We start from the raw sequence: 27,693 nt of genomic DNA on the forward strand, positions 1-27,693 counted from the left end.
TGCATTGGGCAGGGCCAGCTCTGGTGCCATGCCGTTTCCCTCATGCTGGTGGGCTGCTCTGACCTCCCACCTTGTTCCTTGGCAGGGTCCAGCTTCACACTGGCATGGGCGGCCAAAGACCAGGGTGAGCTGCGGCGTTTCCTGATACAGAACCTGTCCCTCCCCAACAGCACAGCTGAGCTTCTCCTGGGCTCCAGCATTGATCTGCAGGAGGTAGGTGACCTCTGGGCTTTGCAAGGGGTTTGTGCTACCCTGTGAGTGGCACCCAGCTTGGATTTGTCCTACCCTAACGCCCCATGCCAGGGCCTTGCTGGGCAAGCAGGTGCAGCACTGGTGCTCCACTTTTGGCACACCTGGCAGTCATGCTCTCATCTTGGTGCAGGTATACCGGCAGTTTTTTGATTCCTTTCCTTTGGTGCCTGATGAGACCCATGAGCGAGATCTATGGGATGGGTTTGGCCCCAGAAAGAAGATGACACAGCTGGAGGTGAGGAGCGGTGCTGCATGCAGGGAACATGGTAGAGTAGAGCCCGTCCTCTTGTCCCCTCCATATCCCACCCCAGGTGATCTGAGGGTGTCTGTCCCAGTAGATGGGCCATGACAGAATATTGTCAGGGGGCGGAGCAGCAGGGATGGCCGGCGTCTATCCTGGTGCTGTCACTAGTTCCCCCAGTTTTATGAGACACACCAGTACCTATGCCTGGGTTTACCATTGCAGTGGGGCTTGGCGCTGCCTGGCTGGTGGCTGTGGAGGGAGCAGGGGAAATTGTTACCCCCTTGCGTCTGGCATGCAGGAAACCTCTGCTCCGTGCATCTGCCCATCCTTATTTTTCCCTGCCCTGTGGAGACCATGGATGCTGTGGGGCTGTTCATGTATGCCTGGGGACACACAAGGAGAGGGACCTGGGGGGAGCCCCCATCCCACCAGCCATCCCCATTCTTCATCTTGCAGAAGAGTCTCCCCAATGGCTGGAGGAGCCTGCAGGAAGGGCTGGTTCACAGGGTGCTGTGGGACCCAGTGGCAGCCCCACACCGTCCAGCATTGCTCCGCATGCTCTCCCAGGCTCTGGGCTTCACCAGCACTGCTGTGGCACCTGCTATCTCTGACAGCCCCCAGGCCTTTGTCACTGAGATGGAGGTGAGCACCTCATGGGGCAACCTGGGCTGCTCTGCCAGAGCAGGCACTGCAGTGCTGTCCCTACAACTTCCTGCCCTGTAGAATGTCCTCTTCACCGGGCCAGTGCTGGAACAGCTGACATGTGAGCAGTACCCAGGGGGACTGCACCGCCTCCTGCACGTGTCTCCCAGGCAGCAGCCGCTGCTGGCAGCATACCAGGCACTGGTCTGCAATGGCAGCCGAACCATCCGCCAGGAGCGCTTTGCCCAGCTGGCCTCTGAGCTCCAGAAGCAGCTGGACACCCCCAAGATAGTCAGCAGGGTGAGAGCTGGGCAGGTGGGGTAGGCTGGTGGCAGGGGTGAAACTAGGGAAGGATTTTCAAACTCAGCTGGTGTTGTGTTGGGATGGGGAACAGCTCAATGGCCTAGCTTCTCTTGGTCACCCCCTTCTCTGACATGAGTACCTCCCCCCACCTGGCTCCATGGTAAGATCCCAGGTGGTTTCCCCTCTAGCACTTCTTGGACGCTGCCTATTGGATGGGACTAGGTGTCCCCAGCATCTTCCTAGGTTTGCCTAGGAAGCTAGCTTCTCTCCCCAGGACCAGCAAAGCCCTTGCTGGCGCAGCTCAAGCCTGACTCTGAGGTCCCACTCCTTGTCCCACCCAAGCTCGATGTGTCCTTTGTAGGAACAGAGGAGCACCCTTCCTGTTGTGAGTGATATCTTGTATCCTCACACAAGTCCCTGCCAGCATTTGCCATCATTCTCACTGCCTCATAGGTGCAGATGCACAGCAATGAGTCCAGGGCCCTAACCTCAGCACAGCTCCAATCCTTTAACCAAAAAAGTGGAGTTGTTACTGCTTGGGGTCCTCATTGGTCCCTTCCTAAAGGCAAGCAGACCCTGTTGTCCCAGCAATGAGTAACTCCTTGTCCTTGTAACACATACAGCTGAAGCTGGAGGAAGTGAACAGCACAGCCACCCAGCACCGCCTCCATGCCCTCCTTGAGGACTTGGTGGAGATGGAGAAGGTTCTCCAGGACATGGACATCCTCTCAGCACTGGCTAAGCTGCTGCCCAGGGGAGCCTGTGCAAGCAAGGCCGCGCCACCCACAGCCAACAGCACCAGCTGGACCAGCGCCAATGCCACGGCTGGCAATGCCACGGCAGAGGAGGAAGAGGGTGCCGGGGAGAGCCCGTCTGGCATCGACAACCCCCAGGGGCAGTTCTCAGCATTTGTGCAGCTTTGGGCAGGGCTGCAGCCCATCCTTTGCGGCAACAACCGGTAGGAGCGCTGGGGGATGGCTCCAGGTTCTCCCTGTGCAGGCCAGTGGTGTCACCCCTTGCTGAGCAGGCAGGATGGGTGCTGTACTGCAGCCTTGTCCTGCAGCCAAGGATGTTCTCTGTGTTGGGCAGCACCATGCAGGCACTGGAGTCAGTTTGAAGGCCTGTCATATGCAGGGGTGGGGGCTGTCTGCAGCAAGGGATGCTGAGCCTGAAGCAGAGTAGAAAGCCTGAGCTCCCTTTCCAGGACCATCGAGCCTGAGGCACTGAAGCAGGGCAACATGAGCTCGCTGGGCTTCACCAGCAAGGAGCAGCGAAACTTGGGCCTCCTTGTGCATCTGATGACCAGCAACCCCAAAATCCTATATGCACCTGTGGGCACCGAAGTTGACAAGGTCATCCTGAAGGTGAGGATACATAGGTTGGGACCCCTGTCCTTCTTCTCCCACCATCCTGCTCTGCACATGGGCTGTGCGGCAGGGAAGAGGTTGACTGCCAGACACAGGGAGCCCCCACAGGCAGTGGGAGGTGGGCAGGTATCTCCATGACTGCTAGTCATTCCAGAGAGCAGGAAGCCCCTGCCTCTGCCCACTGCACGACTTTCTGCCTGGCCCCCAGGCCAACGAGACCTTCGCCTTTGTGGGCAATGTCACCCACTACGCCAAGGCATGGCTGAACATCTCCCCTGAGATCCGGGCCTACCTGGAGGAGGGCAGGCTGCAGAGGCGCATCCACTGGCTCCAGCAGGTAGGACAGTGTGGTGCGGATGAGCCTGCCTGGGATTTACTCTCCTGGCAATGGAGAAGGGGTTGTCCTCCCCCCAGATACCCTGTAACTTCTTCATGGGGTACTCCCTAGTATCCACCTTCTCTTGTGGAGACTAGTCTAGATCCCTGCACAATGTGCACACTGTTCCTCATCCCCAGGAGGAGCTTTGGGTCCTGCCTGTGTCTGTGGGGGTGGACAGTGACCTGAGAGGCAAGGCATACCCCAACTTCTCCCTCCCTTGTCTTCCTCTCTGTCTCAGTTGACCGCTGACCTCCACAAGCACCCAGAGATTCTGAATGTCTCTGACAGTGATGTTCTTCACAACTTTCTCAACGGCAACTTCTCCCTGCCCAATGCCAGCATCCTGCTCCAGCAGCTGGATACCATTGACAATGCTGCCTGCAGCTGGGTCCGCTTCATGGCCAAGGTGAGGTGGAGCCCACCTGTGGGAAGGTTGAACCACCAGCAGCCAGGCTCTGTTGGGCTGAAGAGGGTCAGATCCACGGAGACTTTTTTAAGAGCATGGGACAGGAGCTCTGGGGAAGGTGGTGGCTCCTGCAGTGTCCAGAGCTTTGGGGTAGATGTCTAGGGTGGAGGTGCTCACACACTGTTCACTTCAGGGACTGGGGTTGGCTTTGGGTGGTGCATGCTGTACCATCTGCAGGCTCTGTGTACTAGACCCATCCAGGGCCTTGGGATCTCACTAGTCTGCTGGAGCATGTCCAGAGAAGAGCAGTGGAGCCAGGGAAGGTTTTGGAGCACAAGTCTGATGAGGCAGGACTGAGACCTTAGGGAGCTCAGCCTGGAGAAAAGCAAGTTTGGGAGGGAATCTTCTAAGTCTCTGCAATTACCTAGAAGGTGTTGCAGCCAAGTGGGTTGGTCTTTTCTCCCAAGTGACAGGACAACAGGAAACAGCCTAAAGTTGTAGCAGGGCAGGTTTAGGTTGAATTTTATGGAAAATTTCTTCACTGAAAGAGTGGTCAGCACTGGAACAGTCTGCCTGTAGCAGTGGTACTACCCTTGTGTTCAAGAAATGTATGAATTTGACACCCGGGGACATGGTTTAGTGCTGGGCTTGATAGTGTTTGGGTCAATTATCTTGGAGGGCTTTTTCAGTCTTAGTGATTCTATGATTCTCCTCCCGCTAGGTCAGCGTGGACATCTTCAAAGGCTTCCCGGATGAGGAGAGCATTGTCAACTACACGCTGAACCAGGCCTATCAAGACAATGTCACGGTCTTTGCCAGTATGTCCCTGGGAACCAGCTGTTCTCAGGGGTCCCTGAAGCTTTGCCCTTCTCCAGCTGTGCCCTGGAGCCACTGGCTTCAGGATGTGGGTCCCTTGGTGCACATGTTGGGTGGATGAGGGGGCTGAATATGGTGCCCATCCTCTGCCCCATGCTGCTGTCCTGGCTCTCCCACTGACATGGCTTGCTGTCTGTGTGCCTTCGCAACCCCTGGGTGTCTCACATCCCCAGCCATGCCACCCATCTCATCCATGGCAACGCTTGCAGTGCCCTCCCCATCCCTGCCTGTTGCTGTGGGCCAGCTGATGTGGCTGGCCCTTGTGGACTCCCTGCTTCTTCTGCTGCCCACAGGCGTCATCTTCCAGACCAACAGGGATGGCTCGTTGCCTCCCCATGTCATGTACAAGATCCGTCAAAATTCCAGCTTCACAGAGAAGACCAACGAGATCCGGCGGGCATACTGGCGGCCTGGCCCCAACACTGGCGGCCGCTTCTACTTCCTCTACGGCTTTGTCTGGATCCAGGGTAAGTGTCAGTGCCCTGTCACAGCTGCCCATGGCCCTGGCCCCTCTGCATTCAGCCTGGCCTCTCCTTCTCTTCCACAGACATGATGGAGCGTGCCCTCATCAACACATTTGTTGGCCACGATGTGGTGGAGCCTGGCAACTATGTACAGATGTTCCCATACCCATGTTATACCCGGGATGAGTGAGTAACACTCCCCTGCAGGACTTTCCTCCTTCCGCTTTGCAGGCCAAGATACTTTAGCTGGGAAAAGAGAACAAGTTTGGGGGCCAGAATGAGATTGGTGACCCTGGGAGTGATGAGCAACCAGTTAAGTCCAATTCCTTGGACTACCAGGCTCAGGAAGGCAGGGGGAAGTAAAGAAATGGATCTGTTGGTGGATCTCTTGATGGTTATGGATTACAGTGGTCTGGATGCAGCACCTGTAGAGGTCCCAGAGCCACAAACCTGGGCAGGAGGTTGGAGAGGGCCCCATCCACACCAGAGTAGGCAGGGCCCTGGGTGGAGCCTGTGGCTATTACTTGCCTGCAGAGGCCTGCTGGACATAACACTGGGTTGTCCTGTGGACTCACTGGAGAAGTTCTTTCTTAGGGCACTAAGGAGAAGCTGGGTTAGAGACTGATTGTCCCTGAGTAGTGGGAGAGCCCCTCCAAGGCGCCTAGCCCCAGGGTCTCTGCAGGTCTCTGTGGCAGTGCCACCATCCAGTTCTCCCCTCTCTTCCTCTACCCCATCAGCTTTCTCTTTGTCATCGAGCACATGATGCCCCTCTGCATGGTGATCTCCTGGGTCTACTCAGTGGCCATGATGATCCAGCACATTGTGACAGAGAAGGAGCATCGCCTGAAAGAGGTAGGGATGGTGGAAGAGATTCTTGGGGAGGAGTGGGCTTATCTGCGCCCTACATTCTGTGCTGTGTCCCTGGTCACCTTCCTTGTATTTCTGGGTTACATGAACTAGGGCAGATGCAGATCCAAAATCCCTGGGGCGGAGCTGGTCCTTCTGAGTGTCCCCAGCATGAGATGATCCCTGGCCAGCCCTGGAGGGAACTGAGCTCCTTGCTATCCCAACAGAGGGTGCTGTGTCCTGCCCACTCCCAGCAGCTCCCTTGGTGCTACCCCTTGCCCTCCCAGCCCAGTGAGAATGGAAGCAGGGGTGCACAAGGTTGAGGACAGTCCCACTGAATAGTTTTGGCCTCACAGGTGATGAAGATGATGGGCCTGAACAATGCGGTGCACTGGGTGGCTTGGTTCATCACTGGCTTTGTCCAGCTCTCCATCTCGGTCACAGCACTCACTGCCATTCTCAAGTACGGCAAGGTCCTGATGCATAGCGATGTCCTCATCATATGGCTCTTCCTTGCCATCTATGCTGTGGCCACCATCATGTTCTGGTGAGCTGCCTGGTCTGTGCTGGGTGGGGCAGTAAAGGGGCATGGGCAGTGCCATGTTCTTGTGCCATGGAGTGAGGGGTGCTCTGACCTATGTGGGCAAAGGCCAGTGGAGGGGGCACAAGTCCCTCCAAGCAGCTGATTTGGGAAGCCAATATATTGCCTCAACACCACCAAAATTAGATGGTGTGGGGAAAGTCCTGGTGGGTGGGATCCAAGAGGATGCTGTCCTCTCCGCAGCTTTCTGGTATCGGTGCTCTACTCCAAGGCCAAGCTGGCCTCTGCCTGTGGTGGGATCATCTACTTCCTCAGCTACGTGCCCTACATGTATGTGGCCATCCGGGAGGAGGTGGCCCATGACAAGATCACAGCCTTTGAGAAGTGCATTGCGGTGAGTTGGCTGCAGCAGCTGGGGACACACTTAGTCCAAGGTTTGCCTTAGGTACCTCATGTCCAGTAGGAAGCCACCAAGCTGTCACTAAGCCCTGGGCAAGCCATTGCCTGTATGAACCAGCTCCCTGTGGGGCTTTCCTCCCTGTGGATGTATCTCCAGAAGGTTAGGTGCCTCTCAGGTCCAGGAGCATTTCCATGGGGCTGGGTGGGGCAGCACTAGGTAGGAATTCACCCAAACCTGTTCTTCTGGAGTTGGCCTGCGGTTCCTGCTGACCTCCTATTCCCTTTCCTCCACCTCTTCACAGTCCCTCATGTCCACCACTGCCTTTGGGTTGGGCTCCAAGTACTTTGCACTGTATGAGGTGGCTGGCGTGGGTATCCAATGGCACACCTTCAGCCAGTCACCCGTGGAAGGAGACGACTTCAACCTCCTGCTGTCCATGATGATGCTGGTTGTGGATGCCATGGTGTATGGGGTGCTCACATGGTACATCGAGGCCGTGCACCCGGGTATGTGTGGGGCAGAGGGGCATGAGGGCACCCCAGACCTTACAGGAGCCTCTTTGTTGGGGCACACCTCCCACGTGTTCTTATCTGCTCGTGTCAGCCAGGTGTCTCAATTCAGGGGCTGGCTGTAGCAAAGCCAGATGTCCACAGCTGAGACACCAATCTCCCTTATCCCGCCCTTGTGGAAGCATCTCAGTTGCTCCCTGGTTTTTCATTGTAAAGCTGAAGCATGAGCCAGCCCAACCTGAATTCCAAAGGAATTTGTTTCCTGGCACAGCCCACAGAGCTGCCCTGAGCCCAGCTGGCTGGAATGTTCACAGCCCCCACCCTGCAGTAGTGACCTGACCTGGGAAAACTCCCAAGCCCATGCCCATGCCAAGCTCTGACCCAGTCCTCAGCAGCTTCTGCATGGCCCTGGGTGTAGTGTTGGCCCTGACTCCCTGGGGCTGTGGTTGCAGGCATGTTCGGCCTGCCACGGCCCTGGTACTTCCCTTTCCAGAAGTCTTACTGGCTGGGCAATGGGCGCGTGGAGACCTGGGAGTGGACCTGGCCATGGTCACGCAGCACTCGCCTCAGCATCATGGAGGAGGATCAGGCCTGTGCCATGGAGAGCCGGAGGCTAGGTGAGGGCAGCTTGGGGTGGCAGTGGGTGGCACAAGGGTGGCCCTGACTCTGCTGCAGGGTCTTGCCTTGGTCACGGACCCCTGTGCTCTTGTCAAGGCAGGATACTGGGCCAAACACTGTGGCCTCTTTGGGAGCTGCTACTCTGGCATGGGAGGGGGAAAATTGGCAAGAAGCAGAGGGGAAGGGACCACAAGCCAGCATAGCCACCATGGGATGGAGGCGGGTTGATTCATTCCCAGGGAACCCCACTCAAAGCCTGGCTTCCCTGCCCTCCCCTGGTTCCTCACCATCCTACTGCCACAGCAGAGGAGACAAGGGGCATCGAGGAGGAGCCAACCCACCTCCCCTTGGTCGTCTGCATTGACAAGCTCACCAAAGTCTACAAGACAGACAAGAAGCTGGCGCTAAACAAGCTGAGCCTCAACCTCTACGAGAACCAGGTTGTGTCCTTCCTGGGGCACAATGGTGCAGGCAAAACCACCACCATGTGAGTGCCTGTCGAGGCAGAGACCTTTTTCCTCTGGCCAGCTGCAGGGTGTGAGGCAGGGGCTTCGGGATGTCTCTGCAGGGCCCTGTGGCAGCTGGTACCATGCCCAGAGGGCAGCAGTGTGGGTGTGGGGCTGGCACAAGCATGGGACAGGAGTAGGCCCGTGGCCCTGTGCTGATACTGCTCTACCTGGGGCCCAGCAAATGCTCACAGAGGTGTTGGGACTGGGGCCAGACTGGGGCCAATATGAGCTCCCTTACACTGTTGCCTTTCTCCATCCATCCAGGTCCATCCTCACTGGCTTGTTCCCTCCAACATCGGGCTCTGCTACCATCTATGGCCATGATATCCGTACAGAGATGGACAAGATCCGGAAGAACTTGGGCATGTGTCCCCAGCATAACGTGCTCTTTGACAGGCTGACAGTAGAGGAGCATCTCTGGTTCTACTCACAGCTCAAGAGCATGGCAGAAGAGGAGATCCGCAAGGAGATGGACAAGTAGGCACCCTCCAGTTCCTTTGTCTTCATCCATGCCTTTGGCATGAGTGAGTCTCCTTCCTGCTAGCTGTGCTATGGGGGGCGATCTGGTGGCAGTGGTTTCCCATGGAGCAGCTCCAACAAGTGTTTTCCCACCTTTGGGGTGTCAGGCTGTGGAAGTGAGCAGAAGATTCTCATAGCCTGACTGAAGCTGGGCAGTCCCAGCCAGCCGAAGGCTGCAGATACCATGGGGGGAAGAGCTGTTACATATTCCCCACAGGCACTGGGCACCAGTAAAGCTCCCACATAATTCCTGGTGCTTCTGCCCTGTCCCCAGGATGATTGAGGACCTGGAACTCTCCAATAAACGGCACTGCCAGGTGCAGACTCTCTCAGGTGGCATGAAGAGGAAGCTGTCAGTGGCCATTGCCTTTGTGGGTGGGTCGCGAGCTGTTATTTTGGATGAGCCCACAGCTGGTGTGGACCCATATGCCCGAAGGGCCATCTGGGACCTCATCCTCAAGTACAAGCCAGGTGAGCAGAGCGGGGCAGAGCCTAGCATGCTCCTCTGTGGCAGCCATGGCCCCTCTGCTGAGGCTTTGTGCTGCCATCAGGGAGGACCATCTTGCTCTCCACACACCACATGGATGAGGCTGACCTGCTGGGGGACCGCATTGCCATTATCTCCCATGGCAAGCTCAAGTGCTGTGGTTCTCCATTGTTCCTCAAGAGCACCTATGGTGACGGCTACAAGTTGACAGTGGTGAAGAAGCAGTCGGACACCAGGAATGGCACAGGTCTGGGGAGCAGTGGGACCCTTTGTTAAAGGAGTAGGTGGCACCCACCTTCTTCAGCCTAGCAAAGGAGAGGTCAACACCCAAGTACTCCCATCCTGAGTCTCCTTAGGCCACATGGAGGGCAGAAGGGATGGGGCAGGGGGGTAGGAGGGCAGCCCTAATTTTTCCCAGCTGGGTCCTTGGCCAAACCTTACACAGTGGCATTTTTCTCCAGGTGCTGGTTCTGTTGAGCCTGTGGGTTGCCCTGTAGGTTGAGATGTCCAGTGCGGGCCACATTGCAGAAGACCATCCCCAGGCCAGTCAGGGTGACAGGGAAGCCCCTATGGCACTTGGACTCGAGTAGGGGAGATGTGGGGGGTTATGGAGGGAGGCCAGGTATGAACTGACTGATGGGTAATGTCTCTCTGCTTCAGAGCCAGGCCACAGCCCCCTGAGCCATTCCTCTGTCAGCCCCTGCTCTGAGCCTCGTGTCTCCCAGTTCATCAAGAAGTATGTGGCCTCCTGCCTCCTCATCTCAGACACCAACACAGAGCTCTCCTACATCCTGCCCAGCGAGGCTGTCAAGAAGGGCTGCTTTGAGAGGCTCTTCCAGGTACCTGCAGGGGCTGGCAGAGTGGGCAGGCATGGGGCTGTGGCACTGTGGATATCTGCCCTCCTCACTTTGCTCCCACAGCACTTGGAGCAGAGCCTGGAAGAGCTGGACCTCACCAGTTTTGGGTTGATGGATACCACACTGGAGGAGGTCTTCCTGAAGGTGTCTGAAGAGGATCAGTCTCTGGAGAATAGTGACGTGGGTACGGGTGTTGGTGGGGGCACAAGGTGCTGCTGGGGCTAGTGAGGGGCTCTGTGATCTTGCTGGGTTGGTGGCTGCAGGAATCTCCTATCCCAGGTGGAGGAGAGATTTCCATCAGAGCCCATCCTGGCCAAAGGCAGCCAGCCTCTGCTCCACTCTGGCTTTAGTCTCACCTAATAGAATAGTGGCTAGCTCTGGTGTCCTCAGCACAGGTCTCCAGAGGACACCATGGAGATGCTCTGAGGGCTGGAGCACCTCTGCCATGGAGCCAGGCTGGGAGAGCTGTGAGTGTTGACCAGGAGAAGAGAAGGCTCCAGGGAGACCTTATGGCACCTTCTAGTGCCTAAAGGGGGGTTGAAAAAATGAGAGAGGAATTTTAAATGGGCAGAACATTTAGAACATAGTTTTAAAACAAGGGGGGAATGGTTTTAAACTAAAAGAGGAAAAGTTTAGACTAGATGTTAGAAGGAAATTCTCCCCTGTGAGGCTGGTGAGACCCTATCACAGGTCACGCAGAGAAGCTATGGGTGCACCATCCCTGGAAGTGTTCAAGGCCAGGTTGGATGGAGCTTGGAGCAACTTGGTCTAGTGAAAGGTCTCCCTGCACTTGGCAGGGGGCTGGAATGAGATGGTGTCCCTTCCAACCCAAACCAATCTGTGATTCTGTGGTACAATCCATCCCCAGTCGGTGCCATGCTGCAGTGTGGAGTATCATGGCTGGTGGCAACCCACATTTTTTCTTCCAGACATGAAGGAGTCCAAGGATGCCCTGCAGCCACCTGCCTCTGAGCTGGGCCCAAAGTCTGAAGCCAATGGGGAGCCCCTGGCCGAAGCAACTGTGCCAGAGAAGCCTGAGGTGGAGCTCAGCAACCTGGTGACCTGCTCCAAGCTGGCGCAGTCGCAGGCATCCCTGCGCTCAGCGTCCTCAGTGGGCTCTGTGCGTGGCGATGAAGGTGGGGCTTATTCTGAATTCTTTGGGGATTACGTGCCCCTGTTCGATAACCGGCAGGACCCCGATAACATCAGTCTGCAAGGTTGGTGCTGCTGGTGCCTGGCCAGTGGCAGGGGTTGGGGGCGGCACTTAGCTGGGATGGGGAGGGTTCGCCCAGGGTGGGCAGAGCTGACCCGGTCCCTCAGGGTATCTGGCTGTGACTGAAATGGGTGGCTGTGACTGCTGGGATGAGAGCCCATGGGGAGGGGGCTGATGGGGCATCCAGCAATACAGCAACCAGAGAGCCACAGCCTGGGTGAGAGGGCTGGGAACAGGCTCCTTCCACGAGTTTGCACCCCATGTTGGTAGGGTGTGCCATGAGGGTCTCATGCCAAGGCGTGAAGCCAGTGAGAGCAGCTAGTGTTGGCTCTGCCTCTGCCTCCTGTGGGTCTCCAGTGCCACCTTGCAGACTTGCCCCACTAACATGGCCTCTTCCCACACGGTTACCAGTTGGGTTTCTCCTCTTGCTCCTTGAGCACAGAATCACCTTCCAGGTGATGGCTTCACCTGTCATACCCTGCCCCAGCTGCAAGGCTCTCCCCGCCTGTATGCTGGGATTGCTGGATAGAGAGGGTGCAGGCAGGTGCCTCAAGGTTATTGCTGTAGTCAGAGATCCTGTTCTGGGTTATCTCAGTACTTGTGTGACTAATTTAGGGATGTGCCACCTCTTCCTCCCACCAGGGCTGTGGGAGGCAGAGGTGGGACAGTGCTGTGACCGAGCTCCCACTGTCTCACTGGGATTCCCACCTGTGTCTTGTCCCTTGTTCCTGTGTGTGCTGACCCCCCACCAGCAGGCAGAGCTGGTGGGAAAATGGACGGGTCTTAGAAAAAAACCATCAAATTAGATTGTTTTTTTTAAAACTGTTGTCTAAATTTTCCTTTTGGGGCCAAGAGGAACCTTCCAGGCAGATACCATGCTCCTGGCTGCACTGCTGCTGTGGCTTGGTGGCAGGCTTGGGGTTGGGTGCTGCCCTGACCCTAGGGGTGGCTGAACTGGGCTGGGTGTCTGGCTCAGCTTCCTGGGAGCCCAGCCAGGTGGGGGAGCAACTGTGCCAGAGGGCTGATGTCCCTCTCCCTCCCAGAGCAAGAAGCAGAGTTGGAAGCAGAGGATCGTGACCTGGCGGGTCGGGGAAGCTTCAAGCTGGAAGGCTCATGGCTGAAGCTGCGCCAGTTCCATGGGCTGATCGTCAAACGCTTCCACTGCGCCAAGCGCAACACCAAGGCCCTCTTCTCGCAGATACTCCTGCCTGCCTTTTTCGTCTGTGTGGCCATGACTGTGGCGCTCTCCGTGCCCGAAATAGGTGCATGCAAGCCACCTACCTACCTGCATGCTGGGTGACCTGTTCTGCCTCTCCCAGTGTGGCCACTGGCTGCAGGAGGACAAGGCCAAGACAGTCTCTCTGTGTGCAGTGGTGCTGTGGGTACGAGCAGGTTCCTGTCCTTGTCTCCACAGGTGACCTGCCACCCCTCATCCTCTCGCCATCCCAGTACCACAACTACACTCAGCCCAAGGGTAACTTCATTCCTTACGCCAACGAGGAGCGGCGTGAGTACCGGTGAGAGCTGCCACTGCTGGTGACCAGCACCCCGTGCCCAAGGCCCGTCCGTGGGACTGTAAGGGGGGCAAGTGGGGAGGGCAGCCCACAGTAGGCCTAGTGCCAGGGCTGGCTCTGGCCTGGAGCAGAGCCTGGCTGGTGCCATGTCCCCTGATAGAAAGCAATTTCTGTCCTGGCTGGGGTGTCTCTGGGAGATGTGCAAGCCCTGACACTGTGACTGGCAGCTTAGTCATGCCAGGCATAGGCTGTGTGTGCCCATGATAAGTGCCAAGGCCTCAGGGAGGTCCTGGAAGACGATGGGCATGGTGCTGAGATCTGTGTCTCCTACTCCTTGCTCCTGCAGCATTAGGCTGTCTCCTGATGCCAGCCCTCAGCAGCTGGTGAACACATTCCATCTGCCTTCTGGTGTGGGGGCCACCTGCGTGCTCAAGACACCCTTTAACAACACGCTGGACCAGCCCATGCAGACCCTCAACCTCAATAGTAATGAGTCAAAAATGCTAGCAGCCAAGTACTTTGATGCCATGTGCATTGACTCCTTCACCCAGGGCCTTCCGCTTTCCAACTTTGTGCCACCACCTCCATCCCCGGCTCCCTCTGACTACCCCATGCCAGTGGATGAAGACCTGCTCCATGCCTGGAATTCCACAACCTTTGCCACTGTTAAAGGTATTACCTATGCTGAGTGCTCTTGTGTCTGGGATTTGTCTCCAGCAGGGAGATGATGCCTCTCCTCACACAAGTGGCTCCAGAGACCTCTGGGGAGTACCTGTTAGTCTGGCTTGGCCACACAGCAGAGCTCTGTTGGGCAGAACTTGTGGCTTTGACCCTGGAACACTGTCCCCATTGAGCCCCAGCCATGCCAGTAGAGCCCCTTGGATGGTGACGCTGTCACAAAGCCCCATGGCCAGCTTTGCATCAGCTTTGCTGGATGTGGTCCCCAGCCCTTTCTTTCTCCAGCCACACCTCATGGCCCATCTCTGAATCTCTGTCCCCCCAAAGCTTTTTGCATGTTCATCTCTTGGTCACCAGGACCCTGCCTGCCCAGCCACCCCACCCTCATGCTGTCCCCAGCAGCTGGGGCAGGCAGGAACCTGGCTGTGAGCCACCCCTTCTGCTCCTCAGGGACCGTGACCTCAGCCCCTGCCCTGCCCCGCATCATCCATGAGCCCATCAAGTGCACGTGCTCCATGCAGGGGACTGGCTTCTCCTGCCCTAGTGGTGTGGGGGGCCATCCCCCACAGATGAAGGTTGTGACAGGGGACATTCTGACAGACATCACAGGGCGCAACGTCTCTGAGTATCTGCTCTACACCTCTGACCGCTTCCGGCTGCACAGGCAAGAGGGGAGGCTGGGAGGGTCTGTCCTGCACCACAGAGCAGGGGTGAGAACCAGGTGTCTGGGGACACCTGCCCCAGGGTGCTGGCTGGATTCAGCAACATGCTCAAGCATGGTTCCACCCCGGAGGTGGGGGGCAGGCAGTTACACCTTCCTCAGCAGTGCCTTGTCCCACAGGTATGGGGCACTCACGTTTGGAAACGTCCAGAAATCCATCCCGGCCTCCTTTGGAGCCAGGGCTCCGGCCACAGTGCGCAAGATTGCTGTACGGAGAACAGCCCAGGTGGGACAGCACTGCCCCTCAGGACAGGGCAGATAGGTGGGGAGGAAAGGGAGCAGCAGGAACGCCTGGGACTGCTCTTCTGCATTGCTCTCCAAGTGCTTTGGGAGGCTCCAGCCACAAGGGAGTGGTCAGCAGGTCTGGCCCCGCACAGTCAGCAGGGGCCTATTCTCCCTACAGCCTTGAGCACAGGACGCCTAACCTGTGGGTGGCTGTCCATCCCATCCTATCCTCTCCCACTACATGTTTGGGCCCAGCTTTCTTGCTATGTCCCACTGTTCCTCTCTCCTCCTCCAGGTCTTCTACAACAACAAGGGCTACCACAGCATGCCCACTTACCTCAATGCCCTCAACAACGCCATCCTGAGAGCCAATCTGCCCAAGAGCAAGGGCAACCCTGCTGCCTATGGTGAGGATCTGCAGGTGCTTGAAGGCAGGAGCATGTCAGGAACAGCATTAGGGTATGGTCCAACCAGGCTCCAAAGTGCAGTGTCCACCTTGGGCCAAGCAGGCTAGTGTCCAGCTGGAATAGGGGTTCACACACCTCAGCTCTGAGATAGGAGAGATGGGACGAGCTCTTTGCCAGGTCTGGGCTGGACTGTCCCAAAGTGCTGCCTGGAAGTGCCTGGGCTTGTGACATGTCTAGGGGTGCTCTCCAGTGAGGGGAGGGCTTGGCACTGAGGTGCTGAGTTGCTTCAGAGAGCCCAGCTCCTCTTGAGCTTCAGGTTGGAAACTCATCCTGCTCAGAGCCAGGACTAGGCAGACTGGGGACAGGGGTCCCAAGCCAGTTTTCATGCTTCCATGTTTCTTCTTGGTCTTTGTTGCAGGCATCACAGTCACCAATCATCCCATGAACAAAACGAGTGCCAGCCTGTCCCTGGATTACCTGTAGGTCCAAGGAGAGAGTCTGAGGGAGGGTGGGTGTCCCATGGGAGGTAGGGGGCTTTTTACTAGTGGTTGCATGGGAAGACAGAGGCTTCTGCTTCACAGGCTGTGTGGTGGAGAGGGACAGGGTGGCTGTGATGTGGGGGTCCCTGTGCCATGCCCTGATCTGTGCACAGTGACCCACACCTGGGTGGGTGGCAACTGAGGGTGATGGAGTCCATGTTCTCCTTGCTCCCCATCCAGCCTGCAAGGCACAGATGTGGTGATTGCCATCTTCATCATTGTGGCCATGTCCTTCGTCCCAGCCAGCTTTGTGGTATTCCTGGTGGCTGAAAAGGCCACCAAGGCCAAACACCTGCAGTTTGTGAGTGGCTGTGACCCTGTCATCTACTGGTTGGCCAACTACATGTGGGACATGGTAAGCGGAACACGTGGCCCCACTGGCCAAGCCTCCGGGGCTGTGCCAGGGAGTGGGCAGTCACAGAAGTTTCTGTCTTCTCCAGCTAAACTACCTGGTGCCAGCCACGTGCTGCATCATCATCCTGTTCGTGTTTGACCTCCCAGCATATACCTCTCCCACCAACTTCCCCGCTGTCCTCTCTCTCTTCCTGCTCTATGGGTATGTTGCTCAGAGGGCGGTAGTCAGGAGGTACCAGGGATGCCTCCAGAGTCTTATGGGGTGGTGGTTTTAAACTAAAAGGTAGCCATTTCAACCAGATATTAATAAGAAATTTTTCATAATGGGGGCAGTGAGGCCTTGGCACAGATTGTCCAGAGAAGCTATGGCTGCCCCATTCATGGAAATGTTCAAGGCCAGGTTGGACAGCTTGGAGCACTAGTGGAAGGTGTCCCTGCCCATGGCTGGGGACTGGATTAGATGACCTTGAAAGGTCCTTTCCAATCCAAACCATTCTGTGATATTCTGCAGCCCCCATAACTGGTTGGAGTGCAGTGGCTGTGAGGGCTGGGGTGGGAGAGCCTGGGAACAGCAAGATGGAGATGGGCAGTGCCAAGGCTGGGGGCCCCTCTGCTGCCATACTGACGTGTGCTGCTTCTTCTCACCTCCCCAGCTGGTCCATCACCCCTATAATGTACCCAGCCTCCTTCTGGTTTGAGGTGCCCAGCTCTGCTTATGTCTTCCTCATCGTCATCAATCTCTTCATTGGCATCACAGCCACTGTTGCCACATTTCTGCTGCAGCTCTTTGAGCACGACAAGGTACGGCATTCACAGCTGTGCTGAGGGCCACTGGGAAGGGAGATGCTGCCATTCTGTGTGTGAGGCAGCTCAGGCTGGGAGGGACCTCAGGAGGTTTCTGTTTTCAGCAGGATCAGCCATGAGACCTGACTGGGCTGGATCTTGGGGATCCTCATCCTACCACTTACTTGGGGTTGTTGGATGGTTGTTGTTCTCTCTGCTGTCCCCACAGGACCTGAAGGTGGTGAACAGCTACCTGAAGAGCTGCTTCCTCGTGTTCCCTAACTACAACCTGGGCCATGGCCTGATGGAGATGGCCTACAATGAATACATCAATGAGTACTATGCCAAGATTGGTATGGCCTCTTATTCTCTCCTTCCCTTGTGCCAGGGCATGTGGAGCTGGAGGGGACCATGATACTGGCACATCCCCTCTGCCTGCCCCAGAGGGGGTGTTCTGAGGCCCAGAGCCACCTGGAGCAAAAAGCCAAGGGGGTGGATTAGATGGGGCACAGAAAAAGAAACAGCTGAGGGTCGGCTGTGACATGGTGCCAGCGTTTCTGAAAGTGGTTCCTTGGGCCATCCCAAATAGCAGCCCCATGGGGAGAAGAAGGTGTGAGGTTCTGCTGCTGCTGCACACTGCCTCTGGTGGGCCATGGTGAGGCTGTGGTGGATCTTAGTGGCAGCATAGTGTAGCTGTGGTGGGCCATTGTGGGTCTGTGCTGTGACAGGAGGGATGGAGGCTGCAGGGACTCTCCTTACAGACAGGGTTTCTTGGGGGCTGCACTGCCCAACCAACATAAGCCTTTTACCACTTACAGCTTCATCCTGGCCTCAGAAGCTCCCCTGCTCTCTGTTTTTTGAGCAGCTTCTGTACATAATCCAGGTGAAGCTGGCATTGTGAGGGACAGTTTTGGGCCAGGGTTTGACAAATCCCTCTGATTCCACTCTCAGCTGGGTTGATTCATCCTACTGAGATTGAAAACTTGCCAAATGATTTCCACAGCACCCATGCCCTGAGAGGGCATTGTGTTGTGGTCAGCCCAGGCAGCTGTGGTGGGTGAGCATGGGAGCGGTGTCATTGTCATGGGTCGGCTCAGGAGGGACAACCATGCATTCTCCATGGGAAGGTGTCCCCAGCTGCTCTATGCTCTTCCTCCTATTCAGGGCAGTTTGATAAAATGAAATCACCCTTCGAATGGGACATCGTGACACGGGGGCTTGTTGCCATGACAATTGAAGGCTTTGTTGGCTTCTTCATCACCATCATGTGCCAGTACAATTTCTTCCGGAAGCCCCAGTGAGTGTGGCACAGGGCAGGGATGCTGGGGTAAAGATTTGCCAATGGGACCCTTGAGCTTCAGGCTGCCTTTCTGGCAGTGTTGAGTGGGAGCTGCCTGGTCCTGTCACGGGTGTAGCTCCTGGTCCCACATTCCCCCCTGCCTCTGCCCCCTCCCACAGGCGCCTGCCCGTCTCCACCAAACCCATTGAGGATGACATTGATGTGGCCAATGAGAGGCACCGGGTCCTGCGTGGTGACGCCGACAATGATATGCTAAAGATCGAGAACCTCACAAAGGTGGGGGCTGCATCAGGCTGCAAGGAGACTCCAGGGAGCAGCCCAGCCCAGGCATGTGGGTGGGGCAGTGAGTCCAGATGGCTTCTGGTGTGCTGAGTCCCCATCCCCTTCCCTGCCAGGTGTACAAGTCCCGCAAGATTGGGCGCATCCTGGCTGTGGACCGGCTCTGTGTGGGTGTGCGCCCCGGGGAGTGCTTTGGGCTGCTGGGTGTCAATGGTGCAGGAAAGACCACAACATTCAAGATGCTGACAGGGGATGAGAGCACCACAGGTGGAGAGGCCTTCATTAATGGACACAGGTAAGGGGGGCCTGGGAGCTGCCTGCTTTCCTGGGGATGGGATGGGATCTGCTTGGAGAGCTCCCAGGATAAAGCAGCATGAGTTAGCTTGTGTGTCCCAGTGGGACTCGGCAACCTTGTGTCCTCCTGGGTGACCATCAACCTGGGATGTGGGTCAAGAGACAGTGGCCCTGTGCTGAGGCTTCCCAGTGGGGTTTTACCTTGGGGAAGATGCTCCAGTGTGAAAGGGGACTCAGCAGCAGTCCTCACAAAAAGAATTCTTTCTTCCCACAAACCCTCAATCCTCTCCCACAGCATCCTGAAGGAGCTTCTGCAGGTCCAGCAGAGCTTGGGCTACTGCCCCCAGTTTGACGCGCTCTTTGATGAGCTGACGGCTCAGGAGCACCTGGAGCTCTACACCCGTCTGCGTGGCATCCCCTGGAAGGATGAGGAGCGGGTAGGACTCTGGGCAAACAGTTGGCAGCATCCAAGGGCTGGTGCTGTGCCACAGGGATGGCATCTCACTGGACAGCAGCGTCAGCCTGAGTCAGTGCTGCTGCTCTTGTGGCAGTGCCACACTAGCAGTGTGCCCACATGGGCTGCCAGGACCAGGCACATGCACTTGCAGGTCCCCACCAGTGCTCATGGCTGTGCCATGCCAGGGGCTGCCATGGGGCTTCCTTGCTTGGCACTTGGCTAGTAGTCCCCTCAGCAGCTGATGTGCCAGGGAGCCCAACCCCTGCCTGTTCTGCCAGTCCTGTGGCTTTGGCAGGATGACAGCAGTCCCCCATGCTTTGCAGGTGGTCAAGTGGGCACTGAAGAAGCTGGAGTTGACCAAGTACGCAGACAAGCCTGCCAGCACCTACAGCGGGGGCAACAAGAGGAAGCTATCCACAGCCATTGCGCTCATCGGATATCCAGCCTTCATCTTCCTGGTGCGCCCTGAGGGTAGAAAAATTACTCCTGGTGGGAGGTACCCACCCCCTGCTTCACTACACGCCATGCATCTCCTGGCGTGTGGGGTGGAGGCCAGAGCTGGACTCAGGACAGGAAGGGAGTGACAGGGTCTGTCCCAGGGCTGGCATGTCTGAGGGTGCTGTCTATCCCCCAGGATGAACCAACCACAGGGATGGACCCCAAGGCACGGCGCTTCCTCTGGAACCTCATCCTGGATGTCATCAAAACGGGTCGCTCCGTGGTGCTCACGTCCCACAGGTCCAGAGGGGTTTTGTGCCCATGATGCCTCCAAGCACCTGGGGTGCTGGGTGGGAGAGAGAGGGTTCCCCAGCATTTGGCTCCCCAGTCCCTGGCATGAGGAGCAGGGGGAGCCTGGGACACCCTCTGTTGCCTTCTCTCCTCCCTGGTGGTGGGGTCACTGCGCTTGGGTGATGGCCTGGGAGGCCCATCTCTCCACCTACCCCCACCATAGCCCTGGCATTGCCCTCTGATGCCCTCCTCTGAACCCTCCCTTGTCACCCCAGCATGGAGGAATGCGAGGCCCTCTGCACCCGCCTGGCCATCATGGTGAACGGGCGGCTCAAGTGTCTCGGCAGCATTCAGCACCTGAAGAACAGGTAAGAGCATGGCAGGAGCTCAGAATGCCTGCATGGGGCCCAGCAGCCTGTGTGTGCTACTGGGCAGGAGGGGGCTGGATCCCCGTGGTTGGATGACAGCGTGCCATCCGTGACAAGATGCCAGCCCTCTGTGTGGGTGCTGCTTTAGAGGTGGGCAGGAATAGGGTCACTGAAGTGCCCTGCCACTGACCTGATGTACAGTAGTGGCTGCCTGAGAGCATCGTCCCTTTCCATAGGGTCCTGGGGGAGCAGATGAGGGGACAGGTCCTCATTTGGCACCTTGTTCCTGTGCAGGTTTGGTGATGGCTACATGATCACAGTGCGCACCAAGTCCAGCCTCAATGTCAAGGAGGTGGTGAGGTTCTTCAACCGTAACTTCCCTGAGGCTGTCCTCAAGGTGAGCTGCCCATGGTGGCCATGCTGTCCCCTGCCAGCCCCCACTTCTAAGGGCACAAGCAGCCTTCATCCTCCATTGGTTGATGGGAGGGAGTCAGGGAGTGAGGGCTCAGTGTCCCCTCTGTGATCACGTCCCAGGAGCGTCATCACACCAAGGCCCAGTACCAGCTGAAGTCAGACCAGATCTCACTGGCACAGGTCTTCAGCAAGATGGAGCAGGTGGTGGATGTGCTGGGCATTGAAGACTACTCTGTCAGCCAAACCACACTGGACAATGTAAGACTGGGGACAGCATGGGCAGCTGGATGCTTGTCCCCAGGGAGTGCCAAAGTGCCAGGCAGGATTTCCCTTTGGGGCAGGGGTTGGAGCTAGGTGGGGAGCATGGTGGCAGCCACCACACAGCAGGATGCCCTGGGTCCTGACCTGGCAAGCATGGGGTGGATGTGCTTGCAAATACCTGAGTCTCCTGCCCCTTCCTCCTCAGGTGTTTGTGAATTTTGCCAAGAAGCAAAGTGACAACCTGGAGCAGCAGGAGACCAGCCCCAGCTGTGTCCTGCAGTCACCCCTGGAGCGTGTGCTGAGCCTGCTGCGCCCCCGCACCACCCCCACTGAGCTGCGGGCCCTCGTGGTGGAGGAGCAGGAGGACCTGGAGACTGATGACGAAGGCCTCATCAGCTTTGAGGAGGAGAGGGTGAGAGGTTGTCCCCAGATCTGGGTGTTCCTGGTCCCACCTGTGTCTGTGCCACAGGCCCTGGGACTGGGTGCTGTGACACCACAGAGGTGACACAATGGAGTGGCTGGGCCTGGGAGGGGTGGGGGCTTTCTGCTCTGCCACCTGTGCCAGACTCTGGCCCCAGATGCTCTGGGTATGCGGGCTAAGTGGGCAGCCCCTGAGCCCTGCCTGTCTCCCTGCTCAGGCTCAGCTCTCCTTCAACACGGACACGCTGTGCTGAGAGCCCAGGGACAACCATATTGTCAAGCCACCAAACCCTTTTGGCCTCTTCCCTCCCTTTGCCCCGTGGAGCGGAGTTGCCACAGCTGGAGCCACATGCCAGCGGGGACACAGTGGGTATAGTAATGCCTGAATGGACCTTGAAAGCCACCACTGAGGTGGCTATTGCCCCCTTCAACTCTGGAGCAGCATCACCACGTGGTGCTGAGGGCATGGTCCTCAACATGCCATGGATGGAGACTCTGAAGGAAAGGACATGGCTTGGTGCCAGCACTGCCAGCCCCACTCACTTTGGGGCAGAGACACACAGGCGGCCTGTGAGCAGTGCCTTTGGACACTCGTGTTGCACTCACTCTGGAGACCTTTGGCTGTGGGTACCTCCCCAGGCCTGGCCCCACAGAGCTAGAAGAAGGATGGCTGATTCCACATCCCCCCGGCTGATGCTGCCCTGGGCACCACTGGGCAGGTGCTCTGGTCCTTCAACCATAACCGATTTCTGTCACCAGTGGGATGTCACTGGGAGTCTTGGCCTCACTGGTACATCCTGCCCACCCTGGGGTCTGTTCGCCCTGGCCCTGCCTGGCCTTGGCACTGGCTTAGTCCCCAGGCAGCAGTGCTGTTGCCGAGGCACGTGGCAGTGTAGAGGGGTATTTCACAGGGTATTTCACATGCTGGCACCAGCTATTTCTCCCCTCTGCCCCTAATCATGTCACTCACCCTCAAGTCTCTGATCCTGCCTCCTGCCTGCCCTCACCACTTGCTTCCCCTATCACAGGGCATTGCCGCAGCTCTGCCGCCTTTCTGCTGTGTCCCTTTCCACTTTGCGTTTGCCCTGAGACTTGTTCCTCAGTGTCCAGCCCTGTACAGGAACCAGCTGCACTAGGTTCTTATTGTTGGGTCACTCGTGGTACTGGGAGAGGGGTTGCAGCACCCCAGCTTGGCTTTGGAAGCTGGTGGTGGGGAGGCCTTAAGGTACGAGGTCAAGACAGTCCAGGTGGGTGCCAGCAGCCTGGCAGTGGTGCCTGGGGTGGTGGGAAGGGAAGGATGGACTGCAGTAGTGGGACTGGCAGTGTCATTGGCCAGCAGCAGACACCTCCTCAGTCAGCAGTGCCCCTCCTTTTTGCAGAGGGTCCTGCTGCCTTGTCACCCACAGGGACCATGGCTGGTGCCTGCAGCTCTCAACAAGTTGCAGCTGTGCCCAGAGTTCGGCCTGTGATGCTGACCCGCCCCCCCACTGCTGCGCGGCACAGTCTTTGGCAACCCCCCAGGGTGGCTATGCACCTTCCTGGGGAGCGGCCATGGTCTGTCTGCCCTGTGTTCTCTGTTGCCCTCTCTGCCTTCCTGGCACAGGCTTGGCTGGAGGTCCTGAGCAGCACCAGGCACCTCAGCTGGCTTCTATGGGAGGTGGGAGAGAGGCTGGCTCTGGCCCCACTTGGGCACAGGAGCAGGCTCTAAACTCAACTGTCCCCATGCCCCCTGGTCCTATCAGGCCCATATACCGCCTGCTACGGATTGTGATACAATATACACTATTTTCAATAGGGGGAAAACTGGGAGAAGCTCTATTTTCAGATTTTTCAGACAATTTTTTTTAATGGCATATGGAAAACTGGCTGGATCTGGGATGGGTTGGAGGGCACAGGGGGGCAGCCCCCACCAGCATGCCCCTGCTCCTATGCTGGCCACACTCTGTCTTCCCCAGGGGGATGCTGGGGGACAAGCCAGCTCAAAGTTTGCCGTTAGTGAGAGGGGATACTGTCATCTCTGAATCCCCAGCTGTCACCTTGGTGGCACCCTGGGGCACCCCAGGGTGGGCAGTGCTGTTGTGCTCTGGGCTTTATCCTTGCCCCATACCTGCTACACTGTGTTCTTGTTCCAGGTTCCAGAAGGGTACTGGCACCCCAGTCAGAGAGTGTCTTCCCTGTCTACCCAGTCTTCCCCCTGCCACCATGCTATCATTTATTTGCATGGCTTCTTAGGGTCAGTGGAGGTGCCCACACAGCCTGGGGGGCCACGGTGGCCTACCTGCCATGGGCTTAGTGCTGCCCAGGCACAGTTGCTGTGCTAGAGTCAGTCCAAGGGTGGAGCAGGAAGGTAGCACCCCAGGGCAGGGGTGGCTGCTGCCTTAACACTGTTCACTTAATTGAGTTTGGCCCTGCTTCCAGCCTTGCCTCCCCCTTCATGTCCTTGGCCACCAGCTGCGGGCATGGTGCCAGTGCCATGCTCAGCCCCAGGCGTGGGGCCCCTGGGGGTGGGGACGTCTTGGAGCTGCCTGTATATTGCTACCAAACAAAAAGAAGATGAAATGTGAAAATAATGACTGTTTTAAATAAAAAATAATAACTGAATCCATTGAGGCCGTGTCGTTGAGCATGGGGGGAATAGCAGGGCTGGGTGCCTGGGAGGGCCTGGGCTGAGGAGTAGAGTGGCAGTGCCCGTGGTGGGGCTGCAGGATCCTGCTAGGGGCAGGGAGTGCTGGGGCACAACACCAGTCTGTGCCCAGTGCTTGTCATCATTCAAGCAGTGTGGAGCGGTTGGGGGTACAGGCAGGAGTGGCAGCAGCTGGCAATGCCACCAGCTGCATTACCAGCCTGGGGTTGGCAGCAGCTGCAGTGGCAGGGCCCCACGGCAGGGCGTCCTGTCTGTGCCATGGGGCCAGGCGTGGGTGGGAGCGGGTGCACCCCGAGGAGGAATGTGGGCTGGGAGGGGCCGTGATTTCAGCTGTGGCGCTCAGAGTACAGCAGTGCAGCAGCAGCCGCCGCGAAGCATGGACGAAAAACCCCAAATCCAGCTCTTTGTCAAGGTGAGGGGGGTCCTCAGGTCAGTGCCCCAGGCCACTGGTAGCTCTGGCAACCAACCCTGGCAGTGCTGTGGTGGGGTGGCTGGGCTGCCAGGGGGCTTGCCCACTGCAGTGCCAAGATGTGGGGCACTGGGCAGGCAGGGGGGCAGATAGTGGGCAGCAGATCAGGCACTGGGCTGGCAATGGGGCTGACAACAGGCAGTAGGGCAGGCAGGGGACAGCAGGCAGTGGGGGGGATAGGCAGCAGAACAGGCAGTGGGCAGCTTGGGCTCTTCTCCAGGGCACACTGCTTGCTGCTTCCTGCCCTGCAGGTACAGGGCCTGTGGGGGCTAAGCCTGGGGAGGTTGGACCGGGTTCCCCCTAAAGCAGGGCCCAGCAGGCTGGCACCACAGCATCTGCCAGCACCTGGCTAGGGCAGTCTGTCTGGCTGTACAGGCCAGGACAGAGCTCACCTGGGATTGTGGCTGGGGTTGACAGGGCCACCAGTATCTGTCACCTTCCTCTGGCACATCTCTGCTGCTGGACTGTCCTCCGTTACTGCCACCCCTGCTGCCACTAGTGCTCTCAAGCCCTTGCCCCCCTGGTACTGTGAGGCTACGGCAGCCTGGAGGTTCTTGTCCCCAGAGGGTGCCAGGGCCAGCACTTGCTGTGCCATGTGGCTGCTCTGGGGTGTGGCACTGAGGCTCTTCGAGCAGGCAGGGGCCAGGAGCTGGCACCTTGCCAGGCATAGCAGTGCCATGGACAGTAGCACAGGCTGGGCTGGAGCATGTGCCCTATCATCTTCACCCTCTGGGGCAGACTCCACTGAGACCATGCCAGGGCAAAAGGGCAGCTGATCTCTCCTTCTGTGCCCACAGGCAAGCGAGGATGGGGAGACCGTAGGCCACTGCCCCTTCTGCCAGCGACTCTTCATGGTGCTGCTGCTCAAAGGAGTGCCCTTCACCCTCACCACTGTGGACGTGAAGAGGTGAGTGGTGGCCCCCTCCCAAGGGGTGCCAGCCCTGGGGCCAGGATCATGTGCAGGGTGGGGGGTTGGTAGGTCCCCAACACTTTGGGAAGGGATATGAAGGGTGGGGCACTATGGGATGCATGGAGCTTTTTGTACCTCCCCAGGTGACCATTGGTGCTTGGAGGAGGTTGGCAGGTATTTCCTTGGCCACACACTGAGGCAGGAGGGGCCTGAGGGCACCACCTTGTGGACCAGCCCACCAGAAGTCCCTTAGCTTGGGACACATGCACAGTATGAACACACAGGCACACAGTGCCCTGCAGAACCCTGGACATGCCAGGCATCAGTGGTTTACCCATCTTCCACAGGGCGCTGCATGTGCTGAAGGACTTCGCTCCAGGTGCCCAGCTGCCTGTCCTCCTCTACAATGGCGAGCCCAAGACCGACACCATCACCATTGAGGAGTTTCTGGAGGATCAGCTGGGCCCCCCCATGTCAGTGGCTGGTGCTGCCTTGAGAGGAGGAAGGGGTCCCCCTATAGAAGGGCAGGACAAGCTGAGGCATGAGGGAGCTGACAGCACATGAGCCTGTCAGCCTCTGGTACCTGCCTCAGCTGCGCCCATATCCCCACAGGTGCCCCAGTCTGGTCCCACAGTACCCGGTGTCAAGCCTGGCTGGGAATGACATTTTCCACAAATTCTCTGCCTTCATCAAGAACCCGGTACCTGCCCAGGATGAGGGTGAGGAGTGGGTGGGGGAGCACCCCATGCAACCTCTCAGGTGCCACACCCCAAAGCTTAGCCTGGTCACACTGAGCTTTCTCAGTCCCCCCACCCTGTCCACAGTCAGGTCTGTCCAGGCACTGCCCTCTCTACGCAGGCCAGTATGGCTATGCCAGGCCTCTGTGGGAGGGCAGAGGCAGGTGCCAGCCTGAGCCAGGTGGGAACAGGCTGATAGGTGCTGCCTGGACACCTGGTGGGGGGCTGGGCTGGCAGGAGGCCACAGCAGAGCAGGGCTGTACTGCGACCTGGCCACTCTCCCTGCAGCGCTGCAGCGGAGCCTGCTGCGGGCCTTGCTGAAGCTGGATGAGTACCTGAGTGCCCCTCTGGAGCACGAGCTGGCCCAGAACCCCCACCTCCGAGTCTCCCAGCGCCATTTCCTTGATGGAGACCACCTCACACTGGCTGACTGCAACCTGCTGCCAAAGCTCAACATAGTTCAGGTAAGCCACGGGCATCCCAGCACCACGCCCTTCTCCTTTCCTTGGCATCCCTATGCTCTCACTTTCCTCTTGGTACCTACAGCAAGTCCCTGCTCCGTTCCCAGTTGCTCTCTCAGTTCCGTGCCCCCCAGCATCCCTCTCCCTAGGAGCCCTGCCCAGCACCATGCCCTCCCACAGATGCCCACTCTGCATCCCGAGTGCCAGCCCTCCACTGTGCAGTGCTATGAATGTTCTTGGCTCCCTGCCACCCTTTCCAACTGGTGTCTGCCCTGGTGGCAGAGCCCTCCTTGGTACAGTGTCAGGCAAGTTTCCCCTGTTTGTACCCACAGGTTGTGTGCCAGCACTACCGCCGCTTTGGGATCCCCAAGGACCTGCAGGGTGTGTGGCGGTACCTCAACAGTGCCAGTGAAACCAAGGAGTTCAAATACACCTGCCCCAATAGCCAGGAGATTATACAGGCCTATCGTTCTGTGGTCCGGGCACCGCAGTGAGCCAGGGACGTGCCCTGGTGGGTGCAGGGCCAAGCCTGGAGTCAGGCAGGAGGTCAGCACCCACCCTGGCCCTGCCTGCAGGGGCTCAGTAGAGCTCTGCCACTCGCACCCAAATTTCCTCCGCTGGCACACAGGTGCTGGCAGCAATCTGCAGTGCACTCAGCCCCTCTTGTGCCACCTACCCTTCCTCATAACCAGGACAAGCTCTGTGGCCCCTCGAGCATGATGAGGGCAAAGGGGCACAGCCATGGGCACCATAGCTGTGCCCAGCTGAGGGCAGGGGCAGAGTTGGGGACAACAAGCTGCCCTGCTGCCACTTGCACAGGCTGGCACAGTCTTCCACCCACCTGGGCAGCAGGCACCACAGGGTGCCCTCACACCTGCACCAGGTAAGAGGACCTGGCACAGCCATAGAGACCTACGAACAGAGCTGGAGGGGCATAGCACAGGCAATGGGCACAGGTCATTTCCCCCCAAAACTCACTGTTAGGAAGCTCTCAACAGACTTGGGGTTGTGAAGCAGGGAAAGCCCATGCTACGCTTCAGAGTTCCTGGAAATCAATAAAAGCTTTGCAAGTAAGACCAGTCTGAGTCTGGAGTGACCACCCCAGAAGCTCCTCCCTCACAAGGCTTTGTACTGACATCCTCATCCTCTCCCAGTGCCCAGCAAGGCAGAGCCCATCGTCCCAGCTCTCCAGAGGGGCTGGCCAGGTTCTAACCACACACCTGTCAGCCCACTTGCAAAAAGCTGGCAGGGAAGGGAACTTCTCTGAGGCCCAGACATCTGGGTTCAGCTGAAACAA

The 27,693-nt window shown here is 57.8% G+C and overlaps 2 protein-coding genes across 10 annotated transcripts in view; both read left to right on the forward strand.

The window, feature by feature from the left end:
• ABCA2 (ATP binding cassette subfamily A member 2) overlaps nucleotides 1-23,776 on the forward strand; it is a 34,464-nt gene extending 10,688 nt beyond the window's left edge. For 3 of the 9 annotated variants that reach the window (XM_018917921.3, XM_030230826.2, XM_050980954.1), the window contains 45 exons: nucleotides 86-213; nucleotides 383-487; nucleotides 953-1,138; nucleotides 1,220-1,438; nucleotides 2,065-2,399; nucleotides 2,646-2,805; nucleotides 3,017-3,145; nucleotides 3,426-3,593; nucleotides 4,315-4,411; nucleotides 4,763-4,936; nucleotides 5,017-5,119; nucleotides 5,671-5,785; nucleotides 6,136-6,326; nucleotides 6,564-6,714; nucleotides 7,022-7,226; nucleotides 7,682-7,846; nucleotides 8,151-8,334; nucleotides 8,621-8,833; nucleotides 9,150-9,346; nucleotides 9,427-9,609; nucleotides 10,023-10,201; nucleotides 10,283-10,403; nucleotides 11,149-11,436; nucleotides 12,476-12,694; nucleotides 12,847-12,949; nucleotides 13,293-13,618; nucleotides 14,075-14,288; nucleotides 14,466-14,571; nucleotides 14,866-14,977; nucleotides 15,396-15,456; nucleotides 15,697-15,871; nucleotides 15,957-16,072; nucleotides 16,524-16,671; nucleotides 16,883-17,006; nucleotides 17,818-17,950; nucleotides 18,112-18,229; nucleotides 18,349-18,527; nucleotides 18,822-18,963; nucleotides 19,307-19,441; nucleotides 19,618-19,721; nucleotides 19,988-20,080; nucleotides 20,375-20,477; nucleotides 20,615-20,752; nucleotides 20,961-21,167; nucleotides 21,394-23,776. In XM_018917921.3, coding sequence (XP_018773466.2) covers nucleotides 86-213; nucleotides 383-487; nucleotides 953-1,138; nucleotides 1,220-1,438; nucleotides 2,065-2,399; nucleotides 2,646-2,805; nucleotides 3,017-3,145; nucleotides 3,426-3,593; nucleotides 4,315-4,411; nucleotides 4,763-4,936; nucleotides 5,017-5,119; nucleotides 5,671-5,785; nucleotides 6,136-6,326; nucleotides 6,564-6,714; nucleotides 7,022-7,226; nucleotides 7,682-7,846; nucleotides 8,151-8,334; nucleotides 8,621-8,833; nucleotides 9,150-9,346; nucleotides 9,427-9,609; nucleotides 10,023-10,201; nucleotides 10,283-10,403; nucleotides 11,149-11,436; nucleotides 12,476-12,694; nucleotides 12,847-12,949; nucleotides 13,293-13,618; nucleotides 14,075-14,288; nucleotides 14,466-14,571; nucleotides 14,866-14,977; nucleotides 15,396-15,456; nucleotides 15,697-15,871; nucleotides 15,957-16,072; nucleotides 16,524-16,671; nucleotides 16,883-17,006; nucleotides 17,818-17,950; nucleotides 18,112-18,229; nucleotides 18,349-18,527; nucleotides 18,822-18,963; nucleotides 19,307-19,441; nucleotides 19,618-19,721; nucleotides 19,988-20,080; nucleotides 20,375-20,477; nucleotides 20,615-20,752; nucleotides 20,961-21,167; nucleotides 21,394-21,429 — 7,088 coding nt within the window. In that variant the 3' untranslated portion in view covers nucleotides 21,430-23,776. The remainder of the gene's footprint in view (nucleotides 1-85; nucleotides 214-382; nucleotides 488-952; nucleotides 1,139-1,219; nucleotides 1,439-2,064; nucleotides 2,400-2,645; nucleotides 2,806-3,016; nucleotides 3,146-3,425; nucleotides 3,594-4,314; nucleotides 4,412-4,762; nucleotides 4,937-5,016; nucleotides 5,120-5,670; nucleotides 5,786-6,135; nucleotides 6,327-6,563; nucleotides 6,715-7,021; nucleotides 7,227-7,681; nucleotides 7,847-8,150; nucleotides 8,335-8,620; nucleotides 8,834-9,149; nucleotides 9,347-9,426; nucleotides 9,610-10,022; nucleotides 10,202-10,282; nucleotides 10,404-11,148; nucleotides 11,437-12,475; nucleotides 12,695-12,846; nucleotides 12,950-13,292; nucleotides 13,619-14,074; nucleotides 14,289-14,465; nucleotides 14,572-14,865; nucleotides 14,978-15,395; nucleotides 15,457-15,696; nucleotides 15,872-15,956; nucleotides 16,073-16,523; nucleotides 16,672-16,882; nucleotides 17,007-17,817; nucleotides 17,951-18,111; nucleotides 18,230-18,348; nucleotides 18,528-18,821; nucleotides 18,964-19,306; nucleotides 19,442-19,617; nucleotides 19,722-19,987; nucleotides 20,081-20,374; nucleotides 20,478-20,614; nucleotides 20,753-20,960; nucleotides 21,168-21,393) is intronic. The other 6 variants (XM_050980955.1, XM_050980961.1, XM_050980957.1 and 3 more) reach the window with 5 other exon arrangements.
• Nucleotides 23,777-24,135: 359 nt separating this feature from the next.
• Nucleotides 24,136-27,472, forward strand: CLIC3 (chloride intracellular channel 3). Its single transcript, XM_018917929.2, has 6 exons — nucleotides 24,136-24,231; nucleotides 25,086-25,195; nucleotides 25,546-25,671; nucleotides 25,811-25,917; nucleotides 26,224-26,399; nucleotides 26,729-27,472. The coding sequence occupies exons 1-6, from the start codon at nucleotides 24,196-24,198 to the stop codon at nucleotides 26,888-26,890; spliced, it is 717 nt and encodes a 238-aa protein (XP_018773474.1). The 5' UTR covers nucleotides 24,136-24,195; the 3' UTR covers nucleotides 26,891-27,472.
• Nucleotides 27,473-27,693: the final 221 nt, after the last annotated feature.

Source organism: Serinus canaria, chromosome 17, assembly GCF_022539315.1.
Source record: "Serinus canaria isolate serCan28SL12 chromosome 17, serCan2020, whole genome shotgun sequence".
NCBI classification, from domain to species: Eukaryota; Metazoa; Chordata; class Aves; order Passeriformes; family Fringillidae; genus Serinus; species Serinus canaria.

What these genes read in the sequence shown, in the direction of transcription:
- CLIC3 (XM_018917929.2), top strand. Translation starts at nt 24,196, where the DNA reads ATGGACGAAAAACCCCAAATCCAGCTCTTTGTCAAG. An exon ending in GATCAGCTGGGCCCCCCCAT is followed by an intron (nt 25,672 to 25,810) that starts GTCAGTGGCTGG and finishes ATATCCCCACAG; the next exon opens with GTGCCCCAGTCTGGTCCCAC. An exon ending in GGTACCTGCCCAGGATGAGG is followed by an intron (nt 25,918 to 26,223) that starts GTGAGGAGTGGG and finishes CTCTCCCTGCAG; the next exon opens with CGCTGCAGCGGAGCCTGCTG.